Below are 11,762 nucleotides of genomic sequence, written 5' to 3'. Positions count from 1 at the left end.
AATCGTTTGTCAAACGGTGATTTGCGGACCGTGGGAGGGATAAAAACGTATAACTGATAGGCCTGCCGACGATGAGCACTTGAGTCGATGAGTCTTTTGTTCTGTATTTAATACAAACAATACATAAAGGTTTATCCTAAATCCTAAAGCAGTTTTCTTCTTTAAACGCCTTCAGGATTTAAAGCAATCTCAATCCCAGAGAACAAGGGAAATTTTTTTGGCCACACACGTCCCCTGGGAGGGCGGAGGTCGTCAGCCCTGATTGGCCAATACGTGGACGTGAGTCCTATCCTTTGACGTGTGGGTGTGATTTATTTGCTTGAAGATTGCTATTGAAAATCACGTGGACTTGACCGAAAGGTGCGCAAAGTAGGGGGGTGGGGATGGGGTGTGTGGGGTTGGGGGCGGGGGAGGGAGGAGGGGAGCCGCTGTGAAAGGGTAGCAGGATCGAGGCGAGTGCGATTTGGTGAACGGAGAAACGAGAGGAGGGGGAAAGCTTTACCAGCTTTCTGTCACTAAGAAGATCCTGAAAAAGGAGCATGGATGTTGACTTTACGCTTTGCTGAATGCTCTTGATTCAGCTGGAGTCTGGAAGTCTCACACCATGGAAGAAGGTAGGTCCCAGCATTTGATGAAGGAAATATAAAGGTTATTTGCAGTGGAGGTTGAAAGGACAAAGCGTGTGACAAATCCCGAGGCTTTTGAGTTTTCTTGCATTCTCTTTCAATTGTTGAGCGTCTTTTTCAGTTCGATCTCTCTATACCTCGACTTTATTGTCAGGAAAAAGTCTTCCTTTGTGAATGGGTATGGTGCGGCGACCTGCTGTGTGTGTCCATAGCCCGGGTTGCTCCAAGGGTTGTGTGTGTGTGTGTGTGTGTGTGTGTGTGTGTGTGTGTGTGTGTGTGTGTGTGTGTGTGTGTGTGTGTGTGTGTGTGTGTGTGTGTGTGTGTGTGTGTGTGTGTGTGTGTGTGAGAGAGAGTTGGTGTGTTGGTCAGGGGGGTAGAAGAGGACACCACTGGCCGAGTTATCTGCTCTTACTTGGCGAAAACAGCCGAGTGGAATGTGAGGAATGGGTTTTGCTTCCAGGCCTCTCTTCACAGGGAGCCCAGAAAACCCCCGTGGAAAAGGACCTGGAAACCAAAACCTAGTAGTAAAACACATGGAGAGAGTGATGCAACTCAATGTGATGATATATATTCCATTTTGGGTTACTGCTTCGCCTTGACTTTATTATTGTTGATCAAGGGTGCACTTTAATGTTTGGTCTGTTTGTCAGTTCCGTTTTAAAGTGAAATAATATACTGCGACATAAAGCTACATTTTTAAAATCGGCCTTACAAATAGAATCGTGTTTGACCATATAACTAAGTATTATCATTGATTAAGGCCTTTGTATAATTGTGTTGTTTTTGTATTGTCGTTTGTTCAATTATATACACCAAACGATTAGAAGGCTTGTACTCATCTTAGCCTAATTAAAGTCTAATTGATTAATACAATTAATAATAATAAAAACAAAATCAACATAAAGAACAGGTCAAAGGGCTATTACCAAAAACATAATGATCTATTCCACAGCAGCATCTGGGCCTTTAATATTACACCTAAAGTAGGCCTATCCCTAAACTATTCATATAATTTAGCATATATTGAAAAAAAAATCGATCCTGCATCAGAATCGAATTTGGCGTTTGATTGTTTTTCGTTTGTTACACATCTAGACTTTGTTAATAATGTATATATTTGATTGAAAAGTAAGCCAACAACCTATTCTATTAAATAAAAAAATAAAACACCAAAACCCGTTGGATTCAGCACACACCCAGGCAAAGTGGCGCGATACGGTCAGCTAGGCCTCTGACACGCCCACTCCTCTCATACACACGTCAATGAGAATCGCGTCCGTTACCGCGGGAAGTTTATTTGATTAAACCGTTGTTGTTTATTTTTTCGTACAGGAGGCCGTGCACAGACAGAAGAGGAGGACGCGTCGGGGTCCGAGGAGGGCGCGCTGCAGGTCTCGCACGGCAGCGGTGCGTGCAAGTGGTTCAATGTGCGCATGGGATTCGGGTTCCTGTCAATGACGACCAGAGATGGGACGCCCCTGGACGAGCCTGTTGATGTTTTTGTTCACCAGGTAGGCCTCGACCTAAAAGGCCTCAGTCTTAGGTTCTGAGATATCTGTTTACAATCTACGGTATTTTTAAAAATAATTTCATTAACAATTTGGATTTACCTCTGAAATGACAACAAATCTCTCTCTTCTGATCTGTTCTATCCAACTAATCGAATTGAGGAAGCCGTTTTACTCCAGTGAAATCAAATCACACTGTGGAACCTTACCAGCAAAGCTAATAATTCATATTTAATGTCACCATGAGGCATGGAAAGGATGTGTTTAGGTCAAGCTATACCTAATGATTTATCTCTACCTTTCACCTTGGACCATAAAGGGTTTGTGAAATAGCCGTGACCCCCTGGCGCAAAGGAGTGGCCCAGGGGAAAGCCATATAAGGACAATGGAAGAGCTACTTTGTGCCTCTCTCTCTCTCTCTCTCTCTCTCTCTCTCTCTCTCTCTCTCTCTCTCTCTCTCTCTCTCTCTCTCTCTCTCTCTCTCTCAATCTCTCTCTCTCTCTCTCTCTCTCTCTCTCTCTCTCTCTCTCTCTCTCTCTCTCTCTCTCTCTCTCTCTCTCTCTCTCAATCTCTCTCTCTCTCTCTCTCTCTCTCTCTCTCTCTCTCTCTCTCTCTCTCTCAATCTCTCTTTCTCTATATAAAAAACCAGATACCTTCCAAATTCAACGTCTAACTATAACACAACAGGAAGTAGAGACCCCCGCCCTTATATGGGCGCCCCTGTTAAGTCATGCTGAAGAAAACAAACGTTTGGGAGGGCGGAATGTGAGCCGTTCAATGGCGGCTCGCCGCAAGTTGTCACGTCAAACACTACCTGAGGATTAGCACACCTTTTCCAGTAAGCCAGGGGCTGGTGCTTTGTGTGATGGGTGCTGACCTCACCCACTCAACCACAGTTCCCCACATGCCTTAGAGATAGAGAGAGGGGGGGGGGGGGGGGGGGGGGAGCTATTTGCTTGAGCCTTCTTCCGAGATGGAAGACTTTGGACCTGGGGTTGGTCTCAGGAGTTTTCCCATTAAAGGGAGCGGGGGGTGGGGGGTTTATGCAAAGCAGGGAGATAAGAGGGCTCATTCCTCTCCGTCTCCCACCACTGCTGCTTCCTGTTATAAAGCCATTAAACCCAACCTGGCTTGGTGGATGCAGGCCCACCCAACACAAGGCCCTCTGGATCGCTGTGGGGAAGCCGCGAAGGGTTCGGGTTTCTCTGCACTTTGAAAAGAGCTCTGTCACTGAAACATCCTCTTTTTATTTTTACCTCCCTGTGACTTACAAAGTTAGGCTCGGTTTGTCTTTGAGTGTTTGTGTCGATATCCCTCTCCTGCACTCACATGCTCTACAGAGGTAATACACGGCTTTAACACAGAGGTGTAATAGTAGGGGGATCCCAGGTGTATCTCAGGAGGTTGATTACCGGCACTGGCTGGCCTCCAGACCCGTCATTAACTTAATGAGCAACTCCTGTAGCCAACCACAGCCCGCGACACCTCTGTGATGAAGGCCTATCAAGTGATAACCCTCATCCTAGCTGTCCTCATCTCACGCCTAAAACAATGTGCTTTGAGTCAGCTTATTGCGGAGAGTGAGAGAGGGGGCTGGAATTACGATGGAGTCGTATTTTTCGGGGATAGGGGGGCCCGGGATGAAACAACGAAGGTGTCTTGTTTAGTTCCGTCCAGAGATTGGATATGGATTCTCTTAATCGACTACATCTCCACCCACAACGTGGTTGTTGCTCCTGGGACTGTTGGCGGACACACACACAGCTCATAGGAAGAACAGGAATTGCGTTTTGGATATGTATAGGATAAAACGGGTGACCTTCCCTTGGCATCAATACAGTAAGTGTAAAGATGGCCATGAATCCAGCGCCCCTCAGCCTCTAACCTCAGGGTAGGAGGGGGAGGTGGGTCCCATCCGTATTAAACAAAAGATAGTTTTCCAATTAACGAAACGGTCAAATCGAAAACCAGTTTGAATACTGAGACGGACAAATAAAGAGAGGTGGAGAGAGATAGAGAGATAAGAGACTGCTGTTTAGCTTTTTACTTTTTTTTGCAATCAATGTTATACACATATTCGAGCTTTTAATGGCACAAAGTGGAAGTAAGCAGGATTTATTGAGCCTCCCTGCACACCCATAAACAAGCGAGAGCACAGGAGAACAGTAACTGATGCGGCAACTCTAATTGGAGACAATCTGATTGCCTCAACAGGGTGTACAATAGTGTGGGGAATATGATCGAAGTGAACCTCAGAGGGATACGGCGTTGTAGTGACCTGGTGTTTGGCTTCGCAGGGGCAACTCCCCGAGGAATGCACACCTCCCTGTGCATTACCCAGCAGGCCCCAGGACACTGGTCAGTTGCAAGTCGCTTGACCAGATGGACTCGTTTAGGAGGAGAATCTATCGCTTTGCTACTGAGAGAAAAAGGAAGGGAGAAGGGGAAGGCGATGGCAAGGGTAGGGGGGAGGTTTGGAATGCTGCTGGGGGGAGGGGATAGTGACACGCACACACACAACACACACACACACACACACACACACACACACACACACACACACACACACACACACACACACACACACGTTGGCCCCACACATACACACACATTGGCCCCAAAGGGGAAAGGGTGTAAAGGAAGCATTGATGTTTTAACAGGGCGGTCAATGGGAGTGGACTTTACAAGAGCCGCATGTAGTCCCTGGGAGAGAGGAGAGAGTGTGTGCCTAGATGTTTTCAGCGTGGCAACCCCACCTTTGGAAATTCTTCAGAATGCCGTCACTCTCCATTCAAGCAGTATGTCTTTGTGGCTTTTGTCACTTCGACAGATATGAAGCTTTGGTGCACAGAAGTGTAACAAACAGCAGCTTCTTTCTAAGCTTCTAAGGTGTGCAAGAACGTGAACACAACAGTGCTTTCATCATTTCATCCAACATTTGTACAAGTCCTATGACTCTGAGTATTGCACTTAAAAAAAAGATAGCTATGGAAATTGTTGAATTTGTTGTTGGAAGCCAAACTACAAAAGAGGTACACAGACACACACACACACACACACACACACACACACACACACACACACACACACACACACACACACACACACACACACACACACACACACACACACACACACACACACTCACACTCGCTAATGGCTTGAAAAAAAAACATTTTCAATACCCACAGAGCAAACTACACATGGAGGGCTTCCGCAGTCTGAAGGAGGGAGAGGCCGTGGAGTTCAGCTTCAAGAAGTCCTCCAAAGGCCTGGAGTCTCTCCAGGTCAGCGGCCCAAACGGGGGCCCCTGCCTGGGCAGCGACCGGAGACCCAAGGGGGCCCAGAAACGACGATCCAGAGGAGAGCGGTCAGTCTGATGCACCTCTATCCACCCACTGCTTTGCATTCACATCCAGTTCAATCAACGCAGAGCCCGTCTACACAAAACTCAAAGAGCCATTCAAAGTGCTTCCCAACATGTTTATGCAAAACAGAGCAAAAGATAAGAAACTGAGAGAAATTATAAGCTAAATAAAGGAAGTCTAAACAGAGGGGTGCATAGCTGCCTTTTGAAAGTGTCCACAGTGTATACAGAGCTAAATTCCAAGGGGACGGAGTTCCACAGTTTAGCAACTTCAACCTCTAAAGCAGGGTTTCCTTTGTCTTAAACCCGGAGCAGGGAACAACAAGCAAACCCTGATTAGAGAAATCCAATTCCTACTGGAGTTATGTGGGTGTAGGCACTCTTTAATGTAGGCAGGTGCCTGATCATGCAAGGCCCTGAAGTAACATCTGCACCGTTATAGTTTGTTGTAGTAAGATGTGTTACACATGTTTTTCTAACATTTTGAGAGTTCAAAAATACATGCACTCTACTATCTCAAATCCCCACACAGCCGCACAGCTCAGGAAAACCTAAGTATCTTCTGTTGCTTTGACACTAAGCTGCGCATGGCAAATGATTCTCCAACACACACCTGAGATTATCTTATTTTGAATCTTTCTTGAGCTCCCACAACATTACTTTGCTTTGTATTGAAGTAAATTGGAAGAAGATCAAGTAGAAGATCAAGGTTTAACCAGGTTTAAGATTATCATTTTGCAGAATGTAGGATGGAGACAGGATACGGTAGATTGAACAATGACGTTTTGTTTGTTGGATAAAAAAGCAAGTATTTTTTCTCACTTCAGGATAAACTAGCAATATAGATAATGAAAAGCTTAATGTTACAACCATTCAAACCCACCAGACAAAATAAAGCGATAATGGTAACATATCTAATCACAATTAATCCTTGAAAAAAATAGCTCCGTTGCAGATGTCACTGAAGTTTATTTTAAGATTTATTTTCTTTAAAAATCTATTCAGGCAGTTGATCGACAATAGCTCTGTTCTACAGAAATTGACTATAATATGTCCTATTAAACAGCTTCCAATCATAGATAACTGCTTGATTTTACCCTTCATACATAGACAATGTTTAAAGGAAATGTTTGCCGAAGAGAAATGTTCTTCTTCCAGGGAGGAAAGGATCCCTCCCCTTTAATTGATAACAGATGTAGGTGAGCTGAGAGGGGTCAAAGGTGACCAGTGCCTTGGCAACAATGGGATGTGGCGTGGAAAGGAGATGGTTGGTGGGGTTTGGGAGCAGGGGGTGGAGGTAGGAGTTGACGCGATGGGAGGGGAGGGCTGGCGAGGGCGAGGGTCAGCAGCGAGAGACCCAGGGGTCAGGGTTCAAAGGTCGGCAAGGTATTGAAACAAAGAGCTCCCTCTTACACGCCTCCCGGCCAGCTAAACCTTGGTCGATACCCCGTCCCTCCCCGGGGGGAGGGGAGAGGGTGGGGGTGGTGGGGGTTGGCTGTGGAGGTGCTGGTGGTGGAAGTTGTGGGCTGGGGGTTGACTGTGGAGGTGGTGTTGGTGTTGGTGTTGGTTGTGGAGGTGCTGGTGGTGGTGGTGTTGGTTGTGGTGGTGCTGGTGCTGGTGGTGTTGGTTGTGGAGGTGCTGGTGGTGGTGGTGGTGGTGGTGGTGGTGGTGGTGTTGGTTGTGGAGGTGCTGGTGGTGTTGGTGTTGGTTGTGGTGGTGTTGGTTGTGGAGGTGCTGGTGGTGGTGGTGCTGGTGGTGTTGGTGTTGGTTGTGGAGGTGCTGGTGGTGTTGGTGTTGGTGGTGGAGGTGCTGGTGGTGTTGGTGGTGGTGGTGGTGGTGCTGGTGGTGTTGGTGTTGGTGGTGGTGGTGCTGGTGGTGTTGGTGTTGGTTGTGGAGGTGCTGGTGGTGGTGGTGTTGGTGGTGGTGGTGGTGGTGGTGTTGGTGTTGGTTGTGGAGGTGCTGGTGGTGGTGGTGTTGGTTGTGGAGGTGCTGGTGGTGGTGGTGGTGGTGGTGTTGGTTGTGGAGGTGCTGGTGGTGGTGGTGTTGGTGGTGGTGGTGGTGGTGGTGGTGGTGTTGGTGGTGTTGGTTGTGGAGGTGCTGGTGGTGGTGGTGCTGGTGGTGTTGGTGGTGTTGGTTGTGGAGGTGCTGGTGGTGGTGGTGCTGGTGGTGTTGGTGTTGGTTGTGGAGGTGCTGGTGGTGGTGGTGTTGGTGGTGGTGGTGGTGGTGGTGGTGGTGTTGGTGGTGTTGGTTGTGGAGGTGCTGGTGGTGTTGGTGGTGGTGGTGTTGGTTGTGGAGGTGCTGGTGGTGGTGGTGGTGGTGGTGTTGGTTGTGGAGGTGCTGGTGGTGGTGGTGTTGGTGGTGGTGGTGGTGGTGGTGGTGGTGGAGGTGGTGGTGGTGGAGGTGGTGGTGGTGGTGTGGTGCTGGTGGTGGAAGTTGTGGGCTGGGGGTTGACTGTGGAGGTGGTGGTGGTGTTGGTTGTGGAGGTGCTGGTTGTGGAGGTGCTGGTGGTGTTGGTGCTGGTGGTGTTGGTGCTGGTGGTGGTGGTGTTGGTTGTGTTGGTTGGTCGTGGTGGGGGTGCTGTTGGTGGTGGTGGTGTTGGTGTTGGGGGTATGTTGTGTAGATGGTAGTGACGGTGCTGGTGGTGGTGGTGGTAGTGGTGGTGTTGGGGGTATGTTGTGTAGATGGTAGTGACGGTGCTGGTGGTGGTGGTGGTCGTGTTGGTGTTGGGGGTATGTTGTGTAGATGGTAGTGACGGTGCTGCTGTTGGTGGTGGTAGTGTTGGTGTTGGGGGTATGTTGTGTAGATGGTAGTGACGGTGCTGGTGGTGGTGGTGGTAGTGGTGGTGTTGGGGGTATGTTGTGTAGATGGTAGTGACGGTGCTGGTGGTGGTGGTGGTAGTGGTGGTGTTGGGGGTATGTTGTGTAGATGGTAGTGACGGTGCTGGTGTTGGTGGTGGTAGTGGTGGTGTTGGGGGTATGTTGTGTAGATGGTAGTGACGGTGCTGCTGTTGGTGGTGGTCGTGGTGGGGGTTGTGGTGCTGATGGTTATGGGGGTGAATTGGGGGTTGGGGGTTGTGAGGCATGTGGTGAAACAAATGAAAAATGAGAGGGAAGGAAGGAAGTCGTGGACCACCTTGAGATGATCCAGATTTTTGTGGAGGTGAAACCCATATATGGCCAGGCAGGTTTTCTGAGGTCACCGAGGCAGACCTCTGCTGAAGAGTGTTAGGTTACCATGTATTTACAAAGCCCATGTGCTGCTGGGGGAGGGGTCCCCTATTATAGACCCTGTGTGAATATATGGTGCTCATTGCACAGAATGGAATGCTTTCATTACACACATGAGGTATGTTGAGGTGACAGAAAGCCTTAAATTATATTACAACATTTGCGTTTATGAACAGAACTGAGCTGCATGCAAAAACTTTAAGTCAATACAGCTTCAGATGTGTTTTTTAATACTGGAATGTGTACAACTAAAAACCTATAACATCATAAAACCTTTAGCATCATAAATGTTCGAGGAGCGGACACAATAAACTACGCAATCCCACTTCCTTACTGTTACTGTGCGAGCTGAATCACCAAGCGCACAATGGAGCGGACATGACAGTAAGATAGTTAGATAGGTAGTATCATCGCACAAATCGATCAAATCTCTGTATGGTTTGCTATACAAACCTGCAACATCACTTTATCCTATCCTCATCGTATCAACCCATGATATTCTCCTGAACGTGTCGACAAAGAACGCCGTACCAGTTGGGCATGTTTGTCACCTTAATCGGCTCTTATTGAATTTAGCCAGCAGAGTTTGCACACGCACTATTCTTATCATGCTATCGATCAGAAACACGGGATCAATAAGCGCGAACAGCTGCTGAGGTAGAGCTCAGTCAATCACAGGAATAAAGTATTGATTTTATGGTTAAAGCAGCGTTGGCGTAAGCAAGCTGGTGTCCACATTCATAAAAGTTATGTTAGCAAATTTTTCCAAACAGGAAAATGAGGTTGAGAGTGGCTGGATGTGGGCCGAGAATTAGACAACGCTTGTATCCAAGCATGATCGTGCATTTCTATTTCTATAGTCATAGGATCCAGGGCCGGATTCAGGCATCGCCCTTTGGTCCAGCACTTTTGACAGTTTTAAAGATAAACACCATAGTTTAGAAATTATAGGATAGGCCTCTATTTAATTATTTGATCTGTTGTCAATGATAGACAGACAATTCACATTGAACACAGACATACATAAGATGGCATAGGGTGTGACTTGATTGGGTAATGATAATACAGTTTTAATGTTAAAAGCAGCCATTCATAAAGCCATGTATCCAAATCCCTACAGTTCGCATCTCTTTGTCTCCATGCAAAAACATGTTTATCATTCCCCCTTTACAAGAGTTTGTTGCCCTCTGCTGGGAGTAAGAGACTACACTGGTTTATAAAAAAAATATCAGTTGTAGAAAGCCACAGCAAATATTATATTTCATAATATTGTGTGTGTTTGTGTGCTTTACCTCTTGATCTATTACCAATCTATACCGATCACTCAGTCACTCACTCACTCGCGTGGTCCTGGTGTTCTTCTGTTCATTGATCTAGATGCTACAACTGTGGAGAACCGGACCACCACGCCAAAGAATGCCAGCTGCCGCCGCAGCCCAAAAAGTGCCATTTCTGTCAGAGCTTCGCTCACATGGTGGCCAGCTGTCCGCTCAGAGCCCAGCCGGCTCTGGCCGGCCCTCAGGGGGCGGGGGCCCCTCAGAGTGGAGCACCTGCCCAGGAGGAACCACCGGGACAGGAGCCCAACATGGAGGGCTACGACTGAGGGCCCGGCAGGGGACTGGTCAGGGGGCTGGTCAGGGGACTGGTCAGGGGACTGGTCAGGGGGAAGACAAGATTAAAACACGCACACACGTATGCACGCGCACACACACACACACACACACTCACACCACACCACACACACAGGAACACACAGGAATGCTGCCTGTGGAGCTGACTACCTCAGGTTGTATTTATTGAGCAGTGTAATAAATAGTTTGTTGCTCAGTAGCTGAGCCTTTTAATTGCCAAAAGACATATCGATCATAAAAAAGGAAAAGAAAAAAAAAAGCTTAAAAACAAAACAAACGCAAAATGATGTATTTGTAGTTTTAGATATCAGCTGTTCATCTGCCTTAGATAAGTGTCTTTGCTATGTAACGAAACAATCCTTAACATGGGATGTTCCTATGACTATGGCTCGACACTTTAGTGGAAGAACAAAGCTCAGGCACTCTTATCAGGGATCTAGAGTTTGAGTCACTGAGCAAGTTGATTTTGAGATTCATGCATAATGCATGAACATATGATTGAACATATGATTGTGTACTACTATGGCAGACAGTAGTACAACCCCACAGCTAGTGGAAGAGAAACATGTAACAGCGAGCTAAAACTAATGAATGATCATTCTTTAACAATAGCTCCCCTCAAAAAACAGAAACAAATTTTAAAATACAATCAAATCCATGAATGTAGACCGAACATTGTCTGTGTCCCTGAAGGTAATTCTTTGATTATTTTTTAAATGATGTGATCCTCTTGGACTCTGCGGCCAAGTGAATGTGAAACTGTGAATGTTGCCACCACTGTTGCCAAAAGGCCCATGGCCATCGACTCTCACGTGGGGTCAGTGTTGACTTTTAAATGTTGAAAAAGAGCTATCTTACCAAAAAAAAAACATGTCTGCACAAAGAAAAGTTACAGTGATTTGAAACCGCAATGGACCTCTCCATCGCTGGCTGTAATTGTGGGAACCTGAGTGCAAGATCAGAAAAAAACAGCCTTTGTTCTCCAGACCGTGTTAGCTGTTTGTTTCTTACTTGACTTGAAACCCGCAGTTAATACCGCAGGGATCTATTCAACCTCTCAGGAAGGTCTTTTTTTCATAATACATAATGAATGAACGACTTTTGTGTTAATATTTTGATCTCGCACTGTGCTGGAGAAGCTGTTCTATATTCATGATTGTAGATATCTTTTATCTTTTTATATATTTGCTATTTATTTTGAAAATCATTCTCCTGTTTGCCATCACCCGGTCAATGTCAAACTCTCTGTCAGTCCAACGTTGTACATTTTGGATTAAGTACTGCAATCTTACATGGATTGGTGCCATATCCAAAATGTATTCCAACAAATACCTCAATCACCATAGCTGTATTGTTTGAATGCAAAAAACGATCTGCTACGCTCACAGAAGTAATGCATCCAA

General features: G+C 46.6%; 1 protein-coding gene across 1 annotated transcript; it reads left to right on the top strand.

Annotated features, from left to right (window-relative positions):
- The first annotated feature begins 416 nt into the window (after nt 1-416).
- LOC132450769 (protein lin-28 homolog A-like) lies at nt 417-10,364 on the top strand. The gene is made up of 4 exons (XM_060042869.1): nt 417-614; nt 1,959-2,137; nt 5,326-5,504; nt 10,106-10,364. The coding sequence occupies exons 1-4, from the start codon at nt 605-607 to the stop codon at nt 10,329-10,331; spliced, it is 594 nt and encodes a 197-aa protein (XP_059898852.1). The 5' UTR covers nt 417-604; the 3' UTR covers nt 10,332-10,364.
- Nucleotides 10,365-11,762: the final 1,398 nt, after the last annotated feature.

Source organism: Gadus macrocephalus, chromosome 22, assembly GCF_031168955.1.
Source record: "Gadus macrocephalus chromosome 22, ASM3116895v1".
In the NCBI taxonomy this organism is placed as follows: domain Eukaryota; kingdom Metazoa; phylum Chordata; class Actinopteri; order Gadiformes; family Gadidae; genus Gadus; species Gadus macrocephalus.
Note: the sequence above shows the minus strand (reverse complement) of the source record. Positions and strands in the feature narration are given on the sequence as shown.